The sequence below is a fragment of the Ranitomeya imitator genome, chromosome 4 (assembly GCF_032444005.1).
Source record: "Ranitomeya imitator isolate aRanImi1 chromosome 4, aRanImi1.pri, whole genome shotgun sequence".
NCBI lineage: Eukaryota > Metazoa > Chordata > Amphibia > Anura > Dendrobatidae > Ranitomeya > Ranitomeya imitator.
The window spans coordinates 319606158-319633703 of record NC_091285.1 but is presented as its reverse complement, the minus strand read 5'-3'; the positions used below and the strand labels follow the sequence as shown (position 1 = coordinate 319633703).

At 40.8% G+C, this 27546-nt stretch overlaps 1 protein-coding gene across 1 annotated transcript; it reads right to left on the bottom strand.

Moving 5' to 3' along the window:
* Positions 1-1445: 1445 nt before the first annotated feature.
* WNT16 (Wnt family member 16) lies at positions 1446-27086 on the bottom strand. The gene is made up of 4 exons (XM_069764874.1): positions 26811-27086; positions 13779-14065; positions 4348-4634; positions 1446-1944 (listed from the first exon to the last, which is right to left on the bottom strand). The coding sequence occupies exons 1-4, from the start codon at positions 26900-26902 to the stop codon at positions 1480-1482; spliced, it is 1131 nt and encodes a 376-aa protein (XP_069620975.1). The 5' UTR covers positions 26903-27086; the 3' UTR covers positions 1446-1479.
* Between the last annotated feature and the right edge of the window lie 460 nt (positions 27087-27546).

The following is a 27546-nucleotide window of genomic DNA, read 5'->3' as shown; positions in this document are numbered from 1 at the left end:
GGGCATTGAAGATGAAACGTGGCTGGGTCTTTCAACATGACAATGATCCAAAGCACACCGCCAGGGCAACGAAGGAGTGGCTTCGTAAGAAGCATGTCAAGGTCCTGGAGTGGCCTAGCCAGTCTCCAGATCTCAACCCTATAGAAAACCTTTGGAGGGAGTTGAAAGTCCGTGTTGCCAAGCGAAAAGCCAAAAACATCACTGCTCTAGAGGAGATCTGCATGGAGGAATGGGCCAACATACCAACAACAGTGTGTGGCAACCTTGTGAAGACTTACAGAAAACGTTTGACCTCTGTCATTGCCAACAAAGGATATATTACAAAGTGTTGAGATGAAATTTTGTCTCTGACCAAATACTTATTTTCCACCATAATATGCAAATAAAATGTTAAAAAAAACAGACAATGTGATTTTCTGGATTTTTTTTTCTCAGTTTGTCTCCCATAGTTGAGGTCTACCTATGATGTAAATTACAGACGCCTCTCATTTTTTTAAGTGGTGGAACTTGCACTATTGCTGACTGACTAAATACTTTTTTGCCCCACTGTACATATATACATACAGTATATATTGTATGTGTGTGTGTACTAGCATCATAAACCAAAAATGCCGCACATTTTCTGAATGGGGCTTAGTCCCTGTTGGTGCCTAGGGCAGCATGTCCTGTAAATATGGCTCTGTGTAATAAAATGAATCTTACATCCTTTTCCAAAATGAACAACCAACCTAGGCTCTATTCACATCACATTTGAGCTTTCCTGCAGGTATAGATCGCTGCCATAGATCTCAGACAGAAAGCTTGGACATATTCCACCGTATTAACATAAAGTGGCATGTGTCTCCCATAGGCTCCTGTGTTAACAATAATGTATACCTATGTATTTTTTTTAGGTCTCTGCAATGAAAAACATAGTCAACAATGCTTTTCTACAAAGTTAAAAATTGCTATGTCAGCATTTAGGGAGCATTTGATTAGTTTATTGTACGGTCCGGGAGCTGCTTCAGAACTTGTGCAGGGCAATAGAGGCAATGTGCACATAGTGCTAGAAATTTGGAAAACATTCCTAATGTGAAATATCTCATTTATCAATACAATTATTTTAAGGATCTAGACCATAACAGGCCCTAGCATCCCATCAGATTACTTTTCTGATGTTTTATCTTGATTTATTACTATGTGTAACTTTTCCATTCCATCCCAAAGTCTCTTCCACCAGTCTATAGTATACTTGTTTCCCCTATTTTGTACACCTCAGATGTACTTTATGGTGATTCCGCTTTAGTAGGACTTTGCCATCTCCTTACATCAGCAAGTGTTTCCCGCTGTTAAAATGATTGCAGTGTCTTGCCATATGGTTAATGGTGTGGTCACGTCAAGCCAGTTTACGGCCAGCAGGACTAGTAACTTGCTTGACTTAGAATAAATAGATTCTTATTGATCTGGTCATCTAACTAAATAGGTCATATATTTTAATGTTCACTTGCAAGTATGAACATCAGTCATACTTTCACATCGTCTGCAGCGCACATAGCAGCACCACACAAATTTACACTCGCACCTTTCCACGTGTCTTACTACATGCGTGTTATACCCCCTCCCACAGCAGAGCAGGTTACAGCCATCTGGTCCCTCTGAGGTACGGTTGCATTCTCGTCCATGGGTCCCAGATATTCCAAGTTTTTGATCTTCTACACAATAATTGGGGGATCTGTTGGTGTAAACAAGGTCTTCTTTCCTGACTGGTATCTTCCGATGAGTTTTCTCTTTTCTGCGGACTTTTCGTTTCATTTGATCTGATATCTGGACACTATTTTCATATTTATCCTTTAGGTAATTTCCAATCTTTTCAAATGAAGACATAGATTTCCAGCATGTTTTCACAGCACAGGAACCGGAGACTCCATGACAGCGACAGTCCACTGTCATCAGCTTGGTCACTGCCTAATGAAAGAGATCCACAATCAGAAGCGAATCTACAGTATGAAATAAAAACGCATGTATTTAACGTATACATTTCTAATCTGTGAAATTTGTGACAGGCATCAGCACTACGCTGATGTAACTTGTACTCTACTCATATACTACGCTGGTTACAGTGTACAGAACACAGGCAACAGACCTAAAATACATCGTAATACACACAAAATAGATATAATTATGGGATTGCACAACCCGCAATTGGTAAAAATTATCTATTAATGGCGTGTCCCAATCAAGCTACTTTTTTACCACTTTTTATGCGTAAAAAGGTAACTTAAAAAAACAAATAACAAACAAAACAAATATATACATATATATATATATATATATATGTATATATATATATATATTTTATATATTTTTTATAATCCATTTACAATAAAATTATTATATAAAAAGGCAAATATGTCCTGGTGATCCAAATAAAGTGAGCCGCCTGCCAATGAAGCCATTATCACTATGTTGATGTGTCTGCTAATTCTATAGATTAGTTTGTAATATTCATGCATGCAGTGTTGCCTTCAAAAAGGCCGTAATGCTTCCGCCATCTAGTGGTCTGCACTACGCTGCTTTTAATAATTCACAGCAAATTCATATTTGCCAGTAGGCGGTACATACTGATGGGGAAAAAAATCTTCTTTGCAGCCTCTTGCCAATTGGGATGTAAATATTGGTATCTTCCGGGTAGGGATACAGGACGGTTGAGACAGAACACACAGGAAACTGCCTACACTGCACAGCAGTGAGCACAGGAAGAACCACTTTGCTCCTCCCTCTCTTGTGAAGTGTGAGCACTGATTGGTGCAGCAGCAGTCTGCAGGTTTCTCTATGCTCAGCTGCTGATCATACAGTTGAAAACTATAGAGCAGAGTGCCACTGGCTCCCAGCTCCATACCAAGGCCTCTTTATCTTTAACACATATGTGTCCCCGGTACGTGTGGTGACATTTTTCACATGTACCGGAGACACTGACAAACGTAGACCCATTCAAATGAATGGGTCTGTGCACATGCCAGTGTGTTTTCGCGGACCTTGTGTCCGGGTGCCCCACACATAGACATGTCCATTTTTACCATCAGCACAGATGGCAAAACATCCTGCATGTGCACACGGAGAACACAAATTGATGTTCTCTGTGTGACACGCACCAGCACCAGGGAAGAAGCGCTACAGTAAACGCTGTTCCCCGGTGGCAGGTGCTGAATACGGCTCTTATCATTCTCCACTTTGCCCGGCTCTTCCCACTTGTCCCACTTGCCCTTTAGCGGTGGCAAGTGGGGTTAATATTTGTGGGGTTGATGTCACCTTTGTGTTGTCAGGTGACATCAAACCCACAGCTTAGTAATGGAGAGGTGTCTACAAGACACCTCTCCATTACTAATCCTATAGTTATATGTTAAATAAAGACACAGCCAGAAAAAAATCCTTTAATTGAAAAATGACACAGATTCCTTTAATATTCTCAATTAAACCATGCTTACGACCTTGCCTAATTGCACAGAAGCCCTCGATCTCCTGTAATAAAAATAAAATAACAATAATATACCATACCTGTCCGTTGTTCTGTCCCACACTGTAATCCATGTCTGGGGGATAATTAGTTTTCAACCATGGACTGTGCCAAGATGTGACCGTCTATGCTGAGATCCGCTGGGGAATGAGATGCTGCGAGCGCAGCCTCAGTGACATCACTGAGGCTGTGTTCCCAGCCGACCTGAACTGCGGTGACGTCAGGACCGTGGGAAAGAGTCAGTGATGAGGTCACCACAGTTCAAGCTCAGTGTCTTCACAGCAGAGCACCGAGAAAAATTCTCATGGTGATCTGCCTCAGTGACGGCAGTGAGGGGTTAACTGTCTATTGGACCACCACCAAACTAATATTGATGGCTTAACCCTTTTAGTTTGGGTCAGACATAGTAAACTGTGCCCATCTAAGTGTCCTTCTGCTTCAGGACAACCGTCCGCAGAAATTCTTTAATAGCTTGTTAGGTGCATGTACAATGTAAACTGATTAATTATTAATGCAGCTGCCCTTAACTGTTTGTTGATTGTTCCATCTGACCCTACAATCACATTGAATAATAATCATTATGATTGTGCAAAAACTAATAAATCATTATAATTGGTTGGTATAAGTGGGGTTTTACGGGTGGGTGTTTTCAGTGTTTAATGACTAAGGCTGCATTATTTATACTTGTCATTCATCTACATTCCCTTCCTTCCCTAAAAATTAAAGTATCAAACAGGCAACAGCCTTCTCAAGCTATAATTTAGCTTAGCACTTAAATATACTATATATAAAAGTCTATAATAACTCATCATCCATGTAGCGGTCAATATCAGCGTTCTTTTCATCCTACTCACCAGCCTCCCAGCCTCATTATTGTGCAGGTGCATGGCACTAACAATATCGGACTCCTGCCCAGTTGTGTTTTTATAAGGGGCGTCAAGGAATTTCCTGCTGAACCACATTCCATATTGAAGATTATCTGAGCAGCCTCCCCAATGCCATCCCTCGCTGGCTGAGCCGCCATTCTGAAGGCTTGTGTCGCAGGAACATTCGGTCATATTACCAGCACTACATGACCTGGTGATGGAGTGCACCAGACCTGCTGCTGTCACTGCAGAGATGAATGCTGTTTCTTTAGTCCCTAGAATAAAGGTAGGCAATAAATGGTCTGAGCAATTATTGGTTGTAGAATACCAGCTTTATAAAGGTTAAGTACATGGCAGATGACAGTGCAGGAGAACTGAGCATCTTGTGATCAGGTTTTGTCACAGGACCTTTCTAACAGGAAGGTGTGTCCCAATGTGTCCCTTTGTACATTCACAATTATTCTCCATTGACTGTAAAACAATACATACAGTTTTGGAATAGAAAGCCTTTAGTCAGTCATAGAATGATCAGGCAACCTGGTGGGCCAGTCCAACACTTGCTACCTCTGTGGTTCATGTCCTACATACATATATGTAGTCATCAAAATTATTCAGTTGTGCCAGTCTGCTAATAGGCTCTATATGCAAAGTTTACACAAATCATAATAAACATCATCTTATTCCGTAACTTAAACTTATTTTTATTAAAGTGCCTTTACTAGTTGCTATACAGAAATCCTAAACATATATACATATACAGTTGTGTGAAGAAGTGTTTGTCCCCTTCCTAATTTCCAATTATTTTGCATGTTTGTCACACGGAAATGTTTCAGATCACTAAAGATACAGGAAAGAAATATATCTTGGTACCGTGTTAGCCAGTGGATAGAAAAATATTTAGAGGACTCTCAATTCTAAATATTTTTCAGATCACTAAACAAATTTAAATTCTAGACAAAGATAGCATGAGTAAACTCGAAATGCAGTTTTAAATGAAGGTCTTTATTATTAAGGGGAAAATAAACCCAAACCTACAGGGCCCTTTGCAAAAAAGTGATTGCCCCCATTCTCTAAAAACATAAAATAACTGTGGTTTATCGCATCTTTGGCAAACTGAGTTCAAATTCCCTAGCCACACCTAGGCCTGATTACTGCCACACCTGTTCTAAATCAAGGAATCACTTAAATAAGACCTGCCTGACAAAGTGAAGTAGACCAAAAGTTCCTAAAAAGCTAGTAATCTTGACTCGATCCAAAAAAATTCTGGAGCAAATAAGAAAAAAAGTAATTGAGATCTATAAGTCTGGAAAGGGTTATAAAGCGATTTCTAAAGCTTTGTGACTCCAGCAAACCACAGTAAGAGCATTAATGCACAAATGGCGAAAACATGATACAGTGGCAAACCTTTCCAGGAGTGGCTGACCAACGAAACTTACCTCAAGAGCGCAGTGACGACTCATCTAAAAAATGGTCACAAAAACCCCACAATAACATCTAAATAAATACATGCCTCACTTGCCTTATTTAAGATCATTTTTCATGACTCCACCATAAGAAAGAGACTGGGCAAAAATGGCCTGCTTGGCAGAGTTCCAAGATAAAAACCACTGCTGAGCAATAAGAACATAAAGGCTCATCTCAGATTTGCTAGAAGATATCTTGTTGATCCCCAACACTTTTTGGAGAATACTCTGTGGACTGACGAGACAAAAGTCGAACTTTTTGGAAGGTGTATGTCTCATTACACTTGGTGTAGAAGTAACACAGCATTTCAGAAAAGAAACCTCATACTAACAGTAAAAGATGGTGGTGGTAGTGTGATGGTCTAGGGCTGTTTTGCTACTTTTGGACCTGGTAGACTTGCTATGGTAAATGGAACCATGAATTCGGTTGTCTACAAAAAATCCTGAAGGAGAATGTCCGGCTATCTGTTTGTGACCTCAAGCTGAAGCGCACTTGGATTATGCAGCAGGACAATGATCCAAAATACACTAGCAAGGCCACCACTGAAAGGCTTAAGAAAGACAAAATTAAGAATTTGCAGTGGCCTAGTCAAAGTCCTGGCCTTAATCCGATTGAGATGCTGTGGCATGACCTTAAAAAGGTGGTGCATGCTTGGAAATCCTTCAATATAGCTTATTTAAAATAATTCAGCAAAGATAAGTGGGCCAAAATTCCTCCAGAGTGTTGTAAAAGGCTCATTGACAGTTATTGCAGATTGCAGTTGTTGCTATTAACCCCTTACCGGCATCGGACGTACTATACCGTCCGATGCCGGCTCCCCTGCTTTGATGCAGGGCTCCGCGGTGAGCCCGCACCAAAGCCGGGACATGTCAGCTGTTTTGAACAGCTGACATGTGCCCGTAATAGGCGCGGGCAGAATCGCGATCTGCCCGCACCTATTAACTAGTTAAATGCCACTGTCAAACGCAGACAGCGGCATTTAACTACCGCTTCTGGCCGGGCGGCCGGAAATGACGTCATCGCCGACCCCCGTCACATGATCGGGGGTCGGCGATGCTTGTGAATGGTAACCATAGAGGTCCTTGAGACCTCTATGGTTACTGATTGCCCGTCGCTGTGAGCGCCACCCTGTGGTCGGCGCTCACAGCACACGTGCAATTCTGCTACATAGCAGCGATCAGCAGATCGCTGCTATGTAGCAGAGCCGATCGGGTTGCGCCTGCTTCTAGCCTCTCATGGAGGCTATTGAAGCATGGTAAAAGTTAAAAAAAAAAGTTTAAAAAAATGTGAAAAAAATAAAAAAAACATAAAAGTTTAAATCACCCCCCTTTCGCCCCAATCAAAATAAATCAATAAAAAAAAATCAAATCTACGCATATTTGGTATCGCCGCGCTCAGAATCGCCCGATCTATCAATTAAAAAAAAGTATTAACCTGATCGCTAAACAGCGTAGCGGGAAAAAAACTCGAAACGCCAGAATTATGTTTTTTTGGTCGCCGCGACATTGCATTAAAATGCAATAACGGGCGATCAAAAGAACGTATCTGCACCGAAATGCTATCATTAAAAACGTCATCTCGGCACGCAAAAAATAAGCCCTCAACCGACCCCAGATGATGAAAAATGGAGACGCTACGAGTATCGGAAAATGGCACAAATTTTTTTTTTTTTTTAGCAAAGTTTGGAATTTATCTTCACCACTTAGATAAAAAATAACCTAGTCATGTTTGGTGTCTATGAACTCGTAATGACCTGGAGAATCATAATGGCAGGTCAGTTTTAGCATTTAGTGAACCTAGCAAAAAAGCCAAACAAAAAACCAATGTGGGATTGCACTTTTTTTGCAATTTCACCGCACTTGGAATTTTTTTCCCGTTCTCTAGTACATGACATGCTAAAACCAATGATGTCGTTCAAAAGTACAACTCGTCCCGCAAAAAATAAGCCCTCACGTGGCCAAATTGACGGAAAAATAAAAAAGTTATGGCTCTGGGAAGGAGGGGAGCGAAAAACGAACACGGAAAAACGAAAAATCCCCCGGTCATGAAGGGGTTAAGGGTGGCCAACCAGTTATTAGGTTTAGGAGGCAATTACTTTTGCACACAGTGCCCTGTAGGTTTGGATTTATTTCTATGTTAATAATAAAGACCTTCAATAAAAAACTGTATTTTGTGTTTACTTGTGTTATCTTTGTCTAATATTTAAATTTGTTTGATGATCGGAAACATTTCAGTGAGAATTCTCCCATGCATTCAGATATTAGCCATAGGTAAGTTTTCACACTGGACAGTTAGGTAAGGGACCCATCCGATTCATGAGATTACCTTGACGATGGTGAATGGGCACACATTATTTGGCCAAATTTTATGCTAAACGTCTCATGTGTATTTTTCCTAAATTTCAAAAGCCATTTTGCTGTTCCCACTTCATGTATTTCACATTGACGTGTTTTAACACAATTGAGTGCAACCATTTTCATATTTTGATATAGAAGTTGCTTTTTATGGTATGCACCTGTTCAGACTAGTTATTGATGTGCCGGTCAGTTTTTCTGTTGTTGAAATTAAGTATATCAAGTGATTGTTTTATGCATTCGGAGATGTCAAATTATATACTTGGACCACTTACAATGGATCTTGTTTGAAGAGTTCTCTTTCCACTTTTGTAATTGTTTTGATTAAATATGCATAATACAATTTATTTTTATGTATCATGTTAGTAGCTGTTTTTTGTAGGATGTATAATGAATGAAATTTGCAGGAGCTTTGCAGTCTTCTTAAGGCCCCTTCACATTAAGCGACGCTGCAGCGATACCGACAACGATCCGGATCGCTGCAGCGTCGCTATTTGGTCGCTGGAGAGCTGTCACACAGACCGCTCTCCAGCGACCAACGATGCCGGTAACCAGGGTAAACATCGGGTTACTAAGCGCAGGGCTGCGCTTAGTAACCCGATGTTTACCCTGGTTACCATCGTTAAAGTAAAAAAACAAACACTACATACTTACCTACCGCTGTCTGTCCTCGGCGCTCTGCTTCTCTGGTCGGCTGTGAGCACAGCGGCCGGAAAGCAGAGCGGTGACGTCACCGCTCTGCTTTCCGGCTGACCGACGCTCACAGCCAGACCAGAGAAGCAGAGCGCCGAGGACAGACAGCGGTAGGTAAGTATGTAGTGTTTGTTTTTTTACTTTAACAATGGTAACCAGGGTAAACATCGGGTTACTAAGCGCGGCCCTGCGCTTAGTTACCCGATGTTTACCCTGGTTACCAGTGAAGACATCGCTGGATCGGTGTCACACACACCGATCCAGCGATGTCCACGGGAGATCCAGCGACGAAATAAAGTTCTGGACTTTGTTCAGCGACCAACGATCTCCCAGCAGGGGCCTGATCGTTGGTCGCTGTCACACATAACGATTTCCTTAACGATATCGTTGCTACGTCACAAAAAGCAACGATATCGTTAACGATATCGTTATGTGTGAAGGTACCTTTAGACAGCTAATTGGTGGAGGGATCAACGTTCAGATGCCCACCAATCCCATGTTGATAGTTATCCTATTAATAAAACTAGAAAATCCCTTTAAGTGCATAATAGTATGCAGATCAACCCTAAAGCCATACATTAACATGCTGTCACCATAACTCTATCATTGCTTTAGTGCTCAAGTTCAGTCCCTGAGGACCAATTGTAAGCACTTGTACAGTGTATGCTCCCACTTATTCATTCCTTTTACTAATTATGCATATGATACTTTAAGTAATAAAATCCATTACATTTAAACTGAAAAAGCCCAGAAAGTCTAATGAGGGATCTTGTGAATTCCGTATATGAATTCTTTAATTTATAATTGTTCTCAAATCTCCCGAGTTTTCAATGTTTGTCCTACGCTGCAATTAGATCACATTGCGGTTTCCTCAAGCTAAGCTGTATTTTTATTGGAAAAATACCCTCTTTTTAACCACATGCAGGACTCCGCTAACAGTTCCCAGGGTAGCCACAGCAGATTAGTGTTGTTTTAACAAATCTAAAAGAAAGTGGCTGCGAAATGATATGTCAACCCTTTTTAAACCTTTCCCAGTTGACACGGGGAGTAATATCTGTAGCCTGACTGCATATGATTTTTACATTATGTATCCATACTAAATATGCATGGTTCTGTAGTACAAGCCAGAGCTGGTATGTCACTCTCCATAAGGAGAAACGATACCCCTTAGACCCCAGTCCAGAGCCTCTCACCTAGCCAAATCAGTTCTCATGCTTCGCACTGACAAGGGCCAACAGCCCGAAACATCGTGTCTGCGAATTGAGATATTGATTTGGCTTTTATCCTAAGTCATACTGCACGACTCGTTAAAGGGTTGATTGTGACTTGTAGGATCGCTACTTCCAACAGGTGGCGCTATAGAGTCTAAGTCCTCTTTTTCTCAGAAGAGGCAATTAGCATATAGTTCTGTAGTAAACTTTTTAGTGACAGCTTTGTTAAACTGGAATCAGGGTTGTCTCTTTCTGGCGCAGACAGCATATCCCTGTACCCCACCACAACCCTTTCTAGAAATGGAAATACATAAATCCCCAAAAAGGAAAATACAGCTTACTTCTCCAGCTTCTATAACCCCTCTGCACAAGAATCATCCCAAAAACTTGCAAATATTACAGTGTGTTAGGAGATAAGTATATTAGAGGGCTTGCATCAGGGGCTGAACATTCAGCTCACATTTTTTGGCCAGTTTATCTTATACTATGATCTGAGTAAGGGCTCGTTCTCATGAGCGTATAACACAGCCGGGTGCTATTTGATGTTTTATCGGATAGTGCTCTGACTAGTGATGAGCGAATATGATCAGGGGTCCTCCGAGTATTTTTTAGTGCTCGGAGATTTAGTTTTTATTGCCGCAGCTGAATGATTTACATCTGTTAGCCAGCATAAGTACATGTGGGGGTTGCCTGGTTGTATTTGGGAGTTTGGAGCTAACCATGATATATAGTGTATGTTGAGAGAAAAATTGTCAATATGGAATATCCGTTGTGAGGGTAGTATGACCTCATTGTGGGCGCGGTTCCTGAAAATGGATGGTCGCTGCAGATGGTATGTGGTCTGTGTGTTTCATGAGAAACAGGGCTCTGATTTACTGTGGTGGAGAATGGAGAGAGACTATGAGGAGGTCTTTGAGGTCTGTCATCCTGAAGCCTGAACCAATGGAGTGCTAGAGAATGCCCTCGAGGGCTCATGCGTCGGTTGTCACCAAGATAATGGCCGGAGCATTCGTTATTGTCCACACATCGGGAACTCCGCTAGTTCTAGGAGATGCACTACTCTCAAGACAGGTATCTGGGGGATGGGATCACCTCCAGGTCTTTCAGTAGGAAAAATGGATCCCCCAAAGTAAACAGAGTTTGATGCTGAAGTTCGTACGGTGCCTGTTACACATTTATCTGGGACTCCTTGCTGTTGACAGTGGATGGCTGAAGATTTAGTTTAACCTCCTGTTTATTAACACCCTACCCTGGCTCAATTACAGAGATGCTGCAGCCGCTGGAGTGTCCTACACCCTCAGCCCTGGAGTGGATTTCAGCCAGTGGTGGTGGTGGGGGCTCAATGGATTCTACCCCAAGAGGACTGTGTCCTGATAACAAAGACTCATGTTTTGGGAGGGGGGGAGGACAACACAGTTATGTTGGCCAGAGAGCCTAAAAGTGGAAAGAACTTGAACTTTTATTTTTCGGGGTCCCAACCTAGTGAGACTAGGATCTGTGTCGGCCAGAGCATCTGGGAGAGAGACTGGTATGTCTTTTATATGCATTGGTGTATTCCAGGTGTTTGCATGGTCAAGGACAACCATTGCTAAAGAGGAAATGTAACGTTGGTGGACTGTGCTGCAGCATCCCTAGCCCTGAGGACACCAAATGCGTTGTCTGTAAATAGTTTCCTGCGTCTTTGTGTACATTGAGTCATGGGAATTGTGTTGTAATGTATAATGTAACAAAAGTAATGTACAGTATAGGGTAGTGTAGTACATAGTGTATAGGATAGGGAGTACAGGGATAGATAGTTGATGGTAGTTTAGATATTGACATTAGAGTAAGATAGTTAATGCTTGGGACTAGCCCATAGTGGGGGAGGCTTATTGTTTAGGGAAAGTGAATGCTTCTTGGATATAGTTAGTAGGTGTTAATGTTAGAGTTTACAGGGAACATTAGCAGTCCTGCCATTGGGGTGATCCACAGTAAGAGGAGACAAAGGACGGGGATAGCAATATCCTAAAAAAGGTGTGACTGATTAGTCACAGTTGTCTCCTGGAGGAGACATCTGTGGATATGACGCTGAGTCATGAATCCCCGAGTGTGCAACGCCGAAGGTAACAGACCTAAACAGGTCTGAGTTTGTGGGACTGGTGGGGGTCCCGAACGATGGATCCAGGGCACCAGTAGTGGAGGAAGTAGGACGTAGAATCACTCAGCAAGTAGAGAGACTTGCTGTTCAGGACTGTGATGTTTAGGCTGGCTTATGGCAATTTAGGATGAAACAGTGTGAATGCAAAGCCCTGGAGTAAGACTACAGAAGAAGGATACAGTGTGAGGGGAGAATGCTTCATACCATGGAGGAACTGTCCAAAAGATTTTGCACCCGCTATCCCTTGTATATAACTTTTGCCAAGTTATTGTTCAGTAAATACTCAAAGTTTGGACTATTTTATCGTTCAGTAAAGGCTATTTGTTTGAACGATGGTCTCCTTTATTTAAGGTACACACAGCCTGCATGGGCGTGATGTACTCACAGCACAAGTCCATACACCCAGTTAGGGCCCACACATTCATGTAGCATGCTGGGGCATAAAAGAAGATGAGTACTTTGCCCCCGGCTACCACTCCGTGACTTGCAACACGAGCATCCATACAAGTCTCCATCTTCTCCACACCTGTGATATGATTCTTGAATGCAAGAATATCAAATCACAATAAGATGATACTCTGCTCAAACGCTGACAGAGTTTGAATTGAATATCATTAGCTTAATTGACCCGATTGTCTGTGTGATCACAGCCTAAAAAATTCCTAAAAGGAACCTGTCATTTTAGAATTGAATTACCTGTAGGTAAAGTGTAAAACAAAATAAAACAATAGTAAAAAAAAATACACATATTTGGTATCGCTACCTTCAGAAATATCTGCTCTATAAAATATATATAAATTATAAAATAACTTAATCAGATCGGTAAACGGAGTAAGGAGAAAAAAAATCGAAATGCCAGAATTAAATTTTTTGGCCGACGCAACATTGCAATAAAATGCAATAATAAGAGATCAAAGCATTGTATCTACCCCAAAATTGTATAAATAAAAAGGTTAGATCAAGGTGCAAAAAATAAGCCATCATCCAGCCCAAGACCCTGAAAAACCGTTTCGAGGCTCGGAAAATGATGACAAATGCAAAAACCTTTTTTCATTCAAATTTAAGAATTTTTTTCCCCACTTAAATCAAAAATAGACTAGACATGTTTGTCATCTGTGTACTCATACTGACCTGGAAAATCATATTGTCGGGTTATTTTTACCTTATAGTGAACATGGCAAATAAAAAACCCATAGAACAATTGTGGAAGTGCGCGTTTTTGCAAATTCACCGCATTTTCCAGTACACTATATGGTGAAATCAATGGAGCCATTGAAAAGTACAACTCATCCCGCTAAAAACAAGCCCTCATACAGCTATGTTGAAAATAATGTAAAAAAGATTGGGCTCTTGAAAGGAGTTGAGAAAAAAACGGAAAATGGCCATGGCATGAAGAGGTTAAGAGAAGTGAGAACATGTCCATTACTCACATATTAATAATAAAAGTATTATACGCAGTAGCATCACTCACATAAATGTAGGTTCATGTGAATAAGATGAAGTTCTGGAGATGACATTTATAGACAATGTATAATGAAAACTATCAAGAATAAAACTTACCACTGCTCAGCTCATAGCCAAAGACTGAATGTGCGGATGCTAATGAGGATGACAGGAATGACAGTGAGAATGATGAACTAGATGAGTACATAGTTGGCGAAATAGAGCAGTTCCACCTTTCATGTTTGAACTGATTCCTGCACTCCTGGATTCCTAGTCTGGCTCCCTCACGTATGCTGGACAACAAATATGGCTTCTTTTTACACATATCTTTTTGTCGTAAATTTAAGGGAAGGTTGGAGCAACCCAACTTTTCGGGGACCCCAAAAGATGTGACACCAAGCCACCTGTAATGAGAAATAATACAAGGTTATCGATTTTAAAACTTTTATTTTACCTTGTTCATAAAGTGCATAGGCACCAAAGTCTGAAAGATTTGGATATTATTGTGGCTCATTGTTTGATATTGTGCAGTACTGGGTCAATGAGTTTGAATACACCCTGGTCAGCATCTGCATGTATTTTACAAGTTCCTACCTTGTTCCCATTGATTTATTCTGGTAGCTTTTTTTGCTTATTTTGCTAAAGGGTTGTTCCCAGGATCCATACAAGGGGTTGTCCGATCTTAAACTACAAGTTTGAAATCACTCTGTGACTGCAGACTTGTGAACCCTCACATCTCGCACACTGCATGCTGTGAGGATTCTCTGGTGGTTGTGCTGTTAGTGGGCGAGTCTTGTGACTGCAGATTTGTGATTCTTCACATCACATCATACACACTGCACGTGTACATGTGAGGATTCTCCGGCACGGACAGTCATGTGACCGCAGGTATGTGATTTGCATACTTCCGGCTACATTCCAACTCCGCTGTATCTAGACTTGCTCAATACACTTCCATTAAGCAAGGCCCCGCACGTCTAGTCAGCACATGATCGCTTGCATGCAACTCATATAGTTGTAGTTATTCTCCCTGATAATGGCAAATCCTCACAGTGAGCAGTGTGTGTGATGTGAGGATTCACAAGTCTGCAGTCACTTAAAGTCATCTTTTACCTTTTGAAAATTGCAAAAAGGAAAATGGGCCGATGCAGAAGTTTGGGATATTTGTGTGCTCAGATATCTTTGACCCAGGCTTCAGACCTTAATTAACCTGTTATGATTATGGCTTGTTCACTATCATCGTTAGAAAAGCCAGGTGATGCAAATTTTTATAAAAACCCAGCCTCCTCTAACCTTGTGCCAAAAAACAGCAGCCGTGGCGGGTTCTTCCAAGCAGCTGCCTAGCACTCTGTAAATGAAAAAGGTGGAGGCCCACAAAGCAGGAGGAGGCTGTAAGAAGATAGCAACTCATTTTCAAGTTGCCATTTTCTCAGTCTGAAATATAGTTAAGAAACAGCCATTAACCAGAATAGTGGAGTTCAAGATAAGGTCTGGAAAAAAGCACATCATAAAAAATGCCTCACCATGGTGAGGCAATTTTTATGATGTGCTTTTTGGGTTTCTCTATGTTAGCTATTTTGAAATTAGTGTTAAGACTCACAAGTAATGGGGACCCTTGACGTTGGATTGCGAGCTTATCCATTTAGGCCAAAATATTAACCAATACCTCATTTAATGTATTTATTATATGCATTAATTTTTTCATCTTTTTATTGCACTTTTTATAATTTTTTGCAGGATGCAGGTAGGCCCCTTTATGTTGGCTTGGTGTTTCTGTGTGTTGCATGTATATATATAGTGCTGGACGGCCCACCTGCTAATACTATGGACGTGATCAATAGGCTGTTATCTAGACACTTTGCATTATTATTATTATTATTATTATTTATTGTTATAGCGCCATTTATTCCATGGCGCTTTACATGTGAGGAGGGGTATACATAATGAAAACAAGTACAATAATCTTAAACAATACAAGTCATAACTGGTACAGGAGGAGTGAGGACCCTGCCCGCGAAGGCTCACAATCTACAAGGGATGTGTGAGAATACAGTAGGTGAGGATAGAGCTGGTCATGCAGCGGTTTGGTCGATCGGTGGTTACTGCAGGTTGTAGGCTTGTTGGAAGAGGTGGGTCTTCAGGTTTTTTTTGAAGGTTTCGATGGTAGGCGAGAGTCTGATGTGTTGTGGTAGAGGGTTCCAGAGTAGGGGTGATACGCGAGAGAAATCTTGTATACGATTGTGGGAAGAGGAGATAAGAGGGGAGTAGAGAAGGAGATCTTGTGAGGATCGGAGTTTGCGTGTAGGTAAGTACCGGGAGACGAGGTCACAGATGTATGGAGGAGACAGGTTGCGGATGGCTTTGTACGTCAAGGTTAGGGTTTTGTACTGGAGTCTCTGGGCAATGGGGAGCCAGTGAAGGGATTGACAGAGGGGGAGGCCTGGGAATAGCAGGGGGACAGGTGGATTAGTCGGGCAGCAGAGTTTAGAATAGATTGGAGGGGTGCGAGAGTGTTAGAGGGGAGGTCACAGAGCAGGAGGTTGCAGTAGTCAAGGCGAGAGATGATGAGAGCATGGACTAGGGTTTTTGCAGATTCTTGGTTGAGGAATGAACAGATGCGTGAAATATTTTTGAGTTGAAGTCAGCAGGAAGTGGAAAGGGCTTGGATATGTGGTTTGAAGGAGAGGTCAGCGTCAAGGATTACCCCGAGGCAGCGAGCTTGTGGGACTGGGGAGAGTGGGCAGCCATTTACTGTAATGGATAGGTTCGTTGGGGGGGTCACGTGAGATGGGGGAAAGATGATGAATTCTGTTTTGTCCATGTTAAGTTTGAGAAATCGAGCGGAGAAGAAGGATGAAATAGTGGACAGACATTGAGGGATTCTGGTTAGTAGGGAGGTGATATCTGGTCCAGAGATGTAGATCTGTGTGTCATCAGCATAGAGGTGATACTGAAAGCCATGAGATTCTATGAGCTGTCCCAGGCCAAAGGTGTAAATGGAGAAGAGCAGGGGCCCAAGGAGTGAACCTTGTGGGACTCCGACAGATAGGGGGCGAGGTGAGGAGGTGGTGTGTGAGTGGGAGACGCTGAATGTCTGGTCTGTTAGGTATGATGAGATCCAGGATAGGGCCAAGTCTGTGATGCCAAGGGATGAGAGGGTCTGTAATAATGGGGAATGGTCCACTGTGTCAAAGGCAGCCGGCAGGTTGAGGAGGAAAGAGTGGTGTTGCTTGCTCTTGGCGGTTAAGAGGTCATTGGTGACCTTAGTTAGGGCAGTTTCAGTGGAATGGTGTGACCAGAAGCCGGATTGTAAGTGGTCAAAGAGGGAGCAAGAAGAGAGATGGGAGGACAGCTCAAGGTAAACGTGTTGTTGCAGTAGTTTGGAGGCATAAGGGAGAAGTGATATAGGGCGATAGCTAAATACAGAGGATGGGTCAAGAGAGAGCTTTTTGAGGATAGGTGTGATGGAGGCATGTTTAAAGCTTGAGGGGAAAACACCAGTTGTTAGTGATAGGTTGAAGAGATGGGTTAGGGTTGGGATGAAGACTGTTGTGAGGTTTGGGATGAGGTGGGATGGGAGCGGGTCAAGTGCACAGGTGGTGAGATGCGATCTTGAGAGTAGAGTGGAGAGTTGATCTTCTGTAATGGTGGAAAAGTTGGTTTTGGAGGTGGAGGGCTGGGAAGTCGGGAGGAAAGGCTCTTGGGGTTGTTGACCAAAACTGTCTCTGATGCTATCAATCTTTTGCTTGAAAAATGAGGCAAAGTCTTCAGCGGAGATAAGTGGGGAGGGAGGAGGTGCTAGGGGACGGAGGAGAGAATTGAAGGTGTTGAATAACTGTTTAGGGTTGTGAGACAGAGAGGATATGAGAGATGAGAAGTAGGTTTGTTTAGTGTGGCATCACACTTTCCTGTGTGACTCGCATCCTATGCAAGCCCTATCTGTGTACATTTTTGCTAGTAGGCAGCCAATCCCTCCATTATTTAGGTGAGTGGGTGGTTGTTCTCATCAGTAGCTTGCACCTGTGCTGCTCCAGCCTTTATCAGTGGGTGCCTGCCGCATCTTGCTAATGCATTTGTCATTTGACAAGGTTTTGGTGAGGCATTTTTTATGATGTGCTTTTTTAAGGTCTAGAAGACCAAGCAAAATTTCAATGAGAGCTGCTCGTAGGATTGCTTGAGAAGCAAATCAGAACCCCCAGTTGACTGCAAAAGACCTTCAGAAAGATTTAGCAGACTCTGGAGTTGTGTTTAGTGTTGAGCATTCCGATACCGCAAGTATCGGGTATCGGCCGATACTTGCGGTATCGGAATTCCGATACCGAGATCCGATACTTTTGTGGTATCGGGTATCGGTATCGGATCCATAGGGATGTGTAAAATAAAGAATTAAAATAAAAAATATTGATATATTCACCTCTCCGGCGGCCCCTGGACATCACTCTGGTAACCGGCAGGCTTCTTTGTTTAAAATGAGTGCGTTTAGGACCTGCGAATGACGTCGCGGCTTCTGATTGGTCGCATGCCGCTCATGTGACCGCCAAGCGACGAATCAGAAGCCGCGACGTCATTCTCATTCACTAAACTCCTAATTCTAGGAATTTAGGACCTGCGAATGACGTCGCGGCTTCTGATTGGTCGCGTGGCGGTCACATGAGCAGCACGCGACCAATCAGAAGCCGCGACGTCATTCGCAGGTCCTAAACGCGCTCATTTTAAACAAAGAAGCCTGCCGGTTACCAGCGTGATGTCCAGGGGCCGCCGGAGAGGTGAATATATCAATATTTTTTATTTTAATTCTTTATTTTACACATTAATATGGATCCCAGGGCCTGAAGGAGAGTTTCCTCTCCTTCAGACCCTGGGAACCATCAGGATACCTTCCAATACTTGGTGTCCCATTGACTTGTATTGGTATCGGATATCGGTATCGGCGATATCCGATATTTTTCGGGTATCGGCCGATACTATCCGATACCGATACTTTCAAGTATCGGACGGTATCGCTCAACACTAGTTGTGTTACATTGTTTTATTGTTTAGAGACACCTGCACAAATATGGCCTTCATGGAAGAGTCATCTGAAGAGAATCTCTCCTGGGTCCTCACCATAAAATTCAGCATCAAAAGTATGCAAACAAACATCTAAACAAGCCCTGTGGACTGATGACTTTAAAATTGAACTTTTTGGCCATAATGAGCAAAGGTATGTGTGGAAAAAGTAAGGGCACAGAATTTTAGGAAAAGAGCATCTCGCAACCATTAAGCATGGGGGTGGATCAATCATGCTTTGGGGTTGTGTTGCAGCCAATGGCACAGGGAATATTTCATGGGTAGAGGGAACAATGGATTCATTGAAATTTCAATAATTTTTTATGCAAACATACCACCATCTGTAAAAAAGCTGAAGTTGAAAAGAGAATGGCTTCTACAAATGGATAATGATCCTAAGCACACGTCAAAATCCACAATAGACTACCTGAAAAGGTGCAAGCTGAAAGTTTTATAATGGCCCCCACAGTCCCCTGATCTGCACATCATTGAAAATCTGTGGCTAGACTTCAAAATAACTGTGCATAGAAGACGACCCAGGAATCAAACAGAACTGGTAGAATTTTCCAAGGAAGAATGCATGAAAATCCCTCATACAAGAATTGAAAGAGCACGGTGGCGCAGTGGTTGCACAGCAGCCTTGCAGCGCTGGAGTCCTGGGTTCAAGCCCCACTAAGGACAACATCTGCAAAGAGTTTGTATGTTCTCTCCGTGTTTGCGTGGGTTTCCTCCGGGCACTCCGATTTCCTCCCACATTCCAAAGACATACTGACAGGGAATTTAGATTGTGAGCCCCAATGGGGACAGCAATGATAATGTGTGTAAAGCGCTGCGGAATATGTTAGCGCTATATAAAAATAAAGATTAAAGATTATTATTATCTGGCTACAAAAAGCATTTACAAGCTGTGATACTTTCAAAAGGGGGTACTACTAGGTACTAACCATATGATCCTATCAAAAAATGGACACCTTTCCTTTACATAATCCAACAAATTTTATTAATACATAAACAACATTGATACAATTTGTTGGATTTTATAATTTAGAGGTCTCAGTTTTTTATAGGATGATATGGTAATCTTTTAGGAGATACTTTAAAATAACTGGTTGGCACATTTGTCAGTTATTTAGGCACTAACCATGTAGGGTGCTCAAACTTTTGCATTGAACCATTTTAAAATGTAAAAGATGAAAATGTTTTTTTTCCCCAAAAATACAAAGAAAATGTGTCATCTTTAACTCTAAGCCTTTTAGAGATCATTTCATCTTTAACTTGCTTATTTGTTCACAATAACTAATTTGAACCCAGGGGTGCCCAAACTTTTACATGCCACTTTTTGTGCTGCCTCTCCATTTCTAACTTTTTGTATCGGAGCTCAAAAATATCTCTGATCATCTATTGGACCTTTATGGGCTATATCGTTGATAAGTCATAGATGTCCCACATAATATAATACAACGTATTTAAAAACATTTGACTTTTCACCTTTTTGGTCCGGAAATAGCAACTTAGTCCATCGGCAACATGGAGTTATATTGGTAAATATGGTGGATACAGTGCTGATGGACTGAATTTCGACGTAAAAAAAAAAAAATAGCATGCTCTAGTCATCTCCATATTTCAGATAAAAATTGCCTATTCGAGGCAATGGATTTGCAAAAGAATTGGATCCCATATGGATCAAAGGTAAAACATCCAACTTTTGTGTATGCATTGCCATTATCAACATAGGAAACTGTATTTGGTCTTGTAAATTTTAATACCTGCTGATGTATAAAAATGGATGCCACATGGATGACAATGCGAATGGATGGAAAATTTGTCTGTTTTTTTTTTCTTATGAAAATAAGAATCTTTAATTTACCTGTTTTATTTAGCTGTATGTGAAGGATTTTATTATATTTGCCATAAAAAGCCAATTTTGTCTAATAATTGTGCAGTGACTGTATTATGTGTACAGCTAATGTAAAATCTCCACTGCAGCCAGCAATAATGATCTGAGCCAGCAAAGTAATAAGTGTCAGAGGGGAGAAGATTGAAATGTTATGTCTGGACAATGAGATATTCTTATCCGAGGAGGAACTGAAGCTTCTATTTGACCATGTATTATCGGTGGAATGATTGTTCTATAAAGCTAGGAGCATTACGCCCTGTGCGTCTGAGAAATGGCTAATGTATAGTGAGGGCTATGTGCCGTATCTCCAGTGCCTCCTCTCTCGCTGCTGAGTCAACAAAATGCTCAAATGTGACCTAGCCACTATCCTAGTCCTTATTTATGAAGACCGAACACCACAAACAAAACATTTATTCCTTGATTAGTGAGTTTCCAATAACATCCGGTGCCATTGCTTTATGAAAGTCCTTTTCAGCTTTGCTTATTGGCATGCTCCATATTCCTGACTGCCATGCTCCTTGTTGGGGGTTTATGACCTACGTCAAGGATATAGCTGAGGCCTATTCAGAAAACATGCCTATTGTAATCTATGGGGCTGTTCACGTCTCCGATTTGTTGCTGACCACAAAATTCCATGGAAATTTGTCCATTTTTGAACCAAGAAATTGCTCCATTACCCTTCCAAGCTCAGAGGAAGATGTGTTGGCGGTAGGGGTGGCCTCCCCTTCGGTGGAGGAGGGGGAAAATTCTCCCATAGTAGTGTTGGCTGGGGATGTGGAAGACTTGCCGCCAGGACCTGAATTCAATGGGTTCATGAAAATCATGGACGACACTTGGATGGCATCAGTGTGCAGTCCGTGTGCTCTCTGTGATTAACATTGTAATGGATAGGGAAAGCTTTGCAATTTTTTTTTCATCAGTGAAAATCACTGATAATGCACGAATTGTGAAATGCGAATCATGGAGCAATCACTGATGAAACTCTGACTTTTTTGCTCATGTGAAAAATCATGAACGTCTGCGTGAGGCAGAAGGCCTCATCCAGAAGTCTTGTTTCCATGTAATGACTACGTGATCTATTTGTAAAAATCATGTAGAGAACATAAAGTCTATCGGTGATGTACACATGTCCGTGATTTTGTTTGCGAACTTTGTGTCCATTTTTGATCAGTCATGTATCAAAATGACCAAGTGTATGGGTCCGTGAAGACCATGTACCACACACAGATGGCGTCAATTTACAATCCGGGTGCTGGCCGTGAATAACTTTGTAATGGATAGGAGAAGCTTTGTCATTAATTTATTTTTTCATATGAAAAAAGTCACTGATGAAACACTGATGGTTAAAGCTGAAACGCTGATGACATCTGGATCATTTTTCATGTATGCTGGAAAACATGGATGCCTGAATTAGGCCTTAGGGAATGGGCTGGTGAGACATATGTCCCTAGAGCTCGATATCATTGAGGAGGTGCCAACAAGACACTTCAAAATAACCAATGTATTAAGATGCAGAACTAGTTCAGGGAGAAGGAAAGTCATATCCAAATTACAATGAATCTATTCAAATTCGATTTTACTGGGTAGATGTGCAATGGTACATTGTATTATCTACTGCTACGAGTTATATATATATATATATTAGTATCTAGAATCTTGGTGTACTTTGTGCATGTCATATAATATATTAATAAAAGTGTTACAATTTATAAATACAGGTCCTTCTCAAAAAATTAGCATATAGTGTTAAATTTCATTATTTACCATAATGTAATGATTACAATTAAACTTTCATATATTATAGATTCATTATCCACCAACTGAAATTTGTCAGGTCTTTTATTGTTTTAATACTGATGATTTTGGCATACAACTCCTGATAACCCAAAAAACCTGTCTCAATAAATTAGCATATTTCACCCATCCAATCAAATAAAAGTGTTTTTTAATAACAAACCAAAAAACCATCAAATAATAATGTTCAGTTATGCACTCAATACTTGGTCGGGAATCCTTTGGCAGAAATGACTGCTTCAATGCGGCGTGGCATGGAGGCAATCAGCCTGTGACACTGCTGAGATGTTATGGAGGCCCAGGATGCTTCAATAGCGGCCTTAAGCTCATCCAGAGTGTTGGGTCTTGCGTCTCTCAACTTTCTCTTCACAATATCCCACAGATTCTCTATGGGGTTCAGGTCAGGAGAGTTGGCAGGCCAATTGAGCACAGTAATACCATGGTCAGTAAACCATTTACCAGTGGTTTTGGCACTGTGAGCAGGTGCCAGGTCGTGCTGAAAAATGAAATCTTCATCTCCATAAAGCATTTCAGCCGATGGAAGCATGAAGTGCTCCAAAATCTCCTGATAGCTAGCTGCATTGACCCTGCCCTTGATGAAACACAGTGGACCAACACCAGCAGCTGACATGGCACCCCACACCATCACTGACTGTGGGTACTTGACACTGGACTTCAGGCATTTTGGCATTTCCTTCTCCCCAGTCTTCCTCCAGACTCTGGCACCTTGATTTCCGAATGACATGCAAAATTTGCTTTCATCAGAAAAAAGTACTTGGGACCACTTAGCAACAGTCCAGTGCTGCTTCTCTGTAGCCCAGGTCAGGCGCCTCTGCCGCTGTTTATGGTTCAAAAGTGGCTTTACCTGGGGAATGCGGCACCTGTAGCCCATTTCCTGCACACGCCTGTGCACGGTGGCTCTGGATGTTTCCACTTCTCCACAATCTTCCTCAGGGTCCGGTCTCCTCTTCTCGTTGTACAGCGTTTTCTGCCACATTGTTTCCTTCCAACAGACTTACCATTGAGGTGCCTTGATACAGCACTCTGGGAACAGCCTATTTGTTGAGAAATTTCTTTCTGGGTCTTACCCTCTTGCTTGAGGGTGTCAATGATGGCCTTCTTGACATCTGTCAGGTGGCTAGTCTTACCCATGATGGGGGTTTTGAGTAATGAACCAGGCAGGGAGTTTATAAAAGCCTCAGGTATCTTTTGCATGTGTTTAGAGTTAATTAGTTGATTCAGAAGATTAGGGTAATAGGTCGTTTAGAGAACCTTTTCTTGATATGCTAATTTATTGAGACAGGTTTTTTGGGTTATCAGGAGTTGTATGCCAAAATCATCAGTATTAAAACAATAAAAGACCTGACAAATTTCAGTTGGTGGATAATGAATCTATAATATATGAAAGTTTAATTGTAATCATTACATTATGGTAAATAATGAAATTTAACACTATATGCTAATTTTTTGAGAAGGACCTGTATCTACCTGACAAGATGTATAGTTTTGTTTTACAGTTTGAAGTTGCAAAGCTCCTTTCTGTGGTCCTCATTCCATAAAGGTCTCTGTCCTCTTCGTGGCACTGACCTAATGACACTGCATTCTTAACACAGTCTCTCTGGATTTTAACATCCTTTCTTTTCCGCTTTTCGGGCAAAGTTACTACATTTTACAGCTCTGTCTTGGTTAAGGGATTTTCTATCTGTAAACCCAGCTGAGAACGCTAGACAATAAGTTGTATGCAGTTTATGCATCTCACAGGGTGGTGGCTAATTGGGGTAGACATCTCTTTTCATATCCTCTTGATGTCTATGTACACTTGATTACTGTGACCTACTATATTCCATTTTTACACACTATCATTGCTACCACCATGTTTTTCTCCGAATACCTGGCCTATGAGTTCAGATCTTCCTGTCCAAACGACGCATCCCCCGAAAACCATAACCATAAAGCATAAAAATTAGCACCATCTAGGATATTGGCCAGTAAGTCTAGGTTTGCATCCATAATTCATTTTGCATTAAATGTTATGATGAATGGAAAGAGGCCCAGCGAGCAAAATGTCTGGAAATTTATTACGCCGCGTGGGATTGAGAGACAAACGAAGACTTTCCAGCTCCTGTAGAACTACAAATCATCAAGAATCCTAAGAATCACGCCTCGATGATTGAAGTATGCTAATGTAAGTCAGATATGACTTAGACACCAATTGCTGCACATCATTTTAGATCAATATGATTTTAAATTATTGTGTCTTAGGAAATGTCAAGTAAAAAGTGATTTCCACGATTACTAGTGAACTAGACGCCAAAAATTGCAATCAGTATGTTTAAAAATATGACAATGGGAAATTATTACTAGTGCACAATGTTCATTGCTATGAAATACTAGCTGTGTCTGTTTTAATTTTATATATGAAAATAACGCAAATGTGTCGCCACTGAAATCTACAAAATATCACATTACTAGACCGCCTGAAAGTGGTCACTGCTCTCGTAGAAATTGTTCATCTATAACACATATTGACTGAAGAGCAGATTGAATTTTATTCACTCTCAGATATAATATATGATCATATTTTACAATTGCTAAATTCATTGAATTCCACAAAACTTTAATTGCCCTTTATTCTTCTGACAGTCCCCTAAAAGCATCCAAAATAGCCAGAGTTTCTCAAAGTACAGAAATAATGGTTTAGCTCTACTCAACAAATGTAGCCCTGAATTCTTCAGACCTTGGTGAGAACATGCGGACAATTTACTAACGAGCAGCGGGAATGTGCCATGATATTAATGACAAAATCTACCACTGAGTGCAAACCATGCGGGAAGATAAGCCACTGCGAAGAACAAAGCTATGGAAATATGTATAGCCTTGCTTGGCACATCTCTCAAAATTCTGCATCAAAAAAGGGGAGAACAAAGAAACAAATGGAAAACAGCGCACATGAGCTAACAAATGCTGAAAGAATCTAGAGGCTTAGAAAATACATAAAAGACATGGTCCAGATAATGTATCACAACATCACATAGTAATCTAGTTAATCCAGAATCAAAAGACATGTAACAAATGACTAGGAGACAGCTGGATGGTGAAACTTATACTCCATAGTACTGGTATATGAGGGCAGTCTCCTTGTATCAGTTCTGATGGTAGCACTGTGTTATGTATAGATAGAAAGATACATAAGATAAATATGAGATGATCGATATTAGATGAGAAATAGACAGATATGAGATAGATATGAAATGATAGATAGATAAATATGAGATGATAGATGTTAGATGATAAACAAGCAGATATGAGATAGATATGAAATTATAGATAGATAAATATGAGATGATAGATATTAAATGATAAATAGACAGATATGAGATAGATATGAAATTATAGATAGATAAATATGAGATGATGGATATTAAATGATACATAGACAGATATGAGAGATATGAAATTATAGAGAATGATAGATATTAGATGGTAGACACATAGATAAATAGATAAATAAATGTGATAGATAATCGATGATAGATAAATAAATAGATGATGATTAGATAGATATTAGATGATAAATAGACAGATATGAGATGGATAGAGAGATATGAAATGATAGATATAAGTTGCTAGATCAATTAGATTCTAGATAAATAGATAAATATGAGATGATAGATATTATATGATAAATATTTCATGAGATAGATATGATAGCTAGAGTATATATATACAAATGGTATTATGATATAAGATACATTTAAATACCAATTTTATATGTAAAACACACACATGTATGATCCATATTTTAATGTGACGTTTTCTCTTTTCATTTTTCCAAACTAGTGATACATAGCAAAATATAGATAGCTACATTAATGTTGCATACATTTAAAAATGTGTGCAAAAAAAAAAATTGTATAATATATAATATTTCCTCATTTAGATAAAATCAGTGACATGATTCATCAAGTATAACATTTTCCCCAAAGTACAAATATACTATGCAGAAATATAGAAATTTATGAATGAACCCCAAGGGATCTGAACTTGCCCTGAATCTTGGATTCAATGTGTTTATCATATTTCCGAGCCGCCTGTAAACATATTTGAGAAGTGCCATTTTTTGTTTGTAGGCTCCAGATGTGCACAGAAGAGAAGGTTCTTGTTGTGTGGGAAATGCTGTGTATTATTCTGTGTAATAGCTGGAAAGCTGATGTGTAAACAGTGAGCCTGGATCTACAGAATGTAGGAGACCTGGCAGTAATAATTAGCAGGAGATATTTCTCCGCATGGTGTACACAGATGTGCAGGCACCACTGAAACACTGGGTCACAGAAAGAAAAGCCTCAGTGTGCAATAAAAGTGCATTACTTGTACATCAAAGCAACAAAGGAAAAAGAAAAGATACCTACATCCAGTTTCCTTGTGAGCATGGAAACATAGCCATGAATATAGTCAGGAGGACACATATATGACATAGTCCAACCGAAGTCGCCTTCTCCATCTCCTGCACATTTATTCCTCCAGCTTCAGTAGACTTGGTAATTAGTCTATTTATTACAGATATGACTTCAGTATGGCTGCCTCCTCTCCGCAATCATTGCTGAATGGAATAATTACTGGATCTTAGATGTTTGGATGCTGCCTTAGATGAATGGGGACAAGGAGGACCAGTCCTTCTGCTCTAGGTGAGATCCCTCTCTTTGATTATATGTACTTTTGCCAATCCCCCAGCACAGTGAACTTCCTTACAATGGAATTCTTCATGTGATTGGCCAGAAGTGTAAGGAATAACAATGCATCCATAGGGATAACTCCTATTGGCCAGCAAGTCCAGGAGTTATAGTGGGAGGGTGGATAGGTCCCACTGCAGAATGACAGCTTCTCTAACCCCAGCTTTGTGCTGCTGGTCTGCAAACACAGACTAGAAACTGAATGAACAATACACAAGGACTATACATGTCACATTATCAGGATGCTGTGCAATCAGATCCTCTAACCATACAGTGGGATTTATCAATGCTAGAGGGATCAGCTCCTTCAAGAGGTTTCTGATAATCAGGATGTTACAAGACGGTACTTCATGCCAAAGAACAAAATGTTTCTGATTATAATAAACTCATTTATAAAAGATCACAAAACAATGCA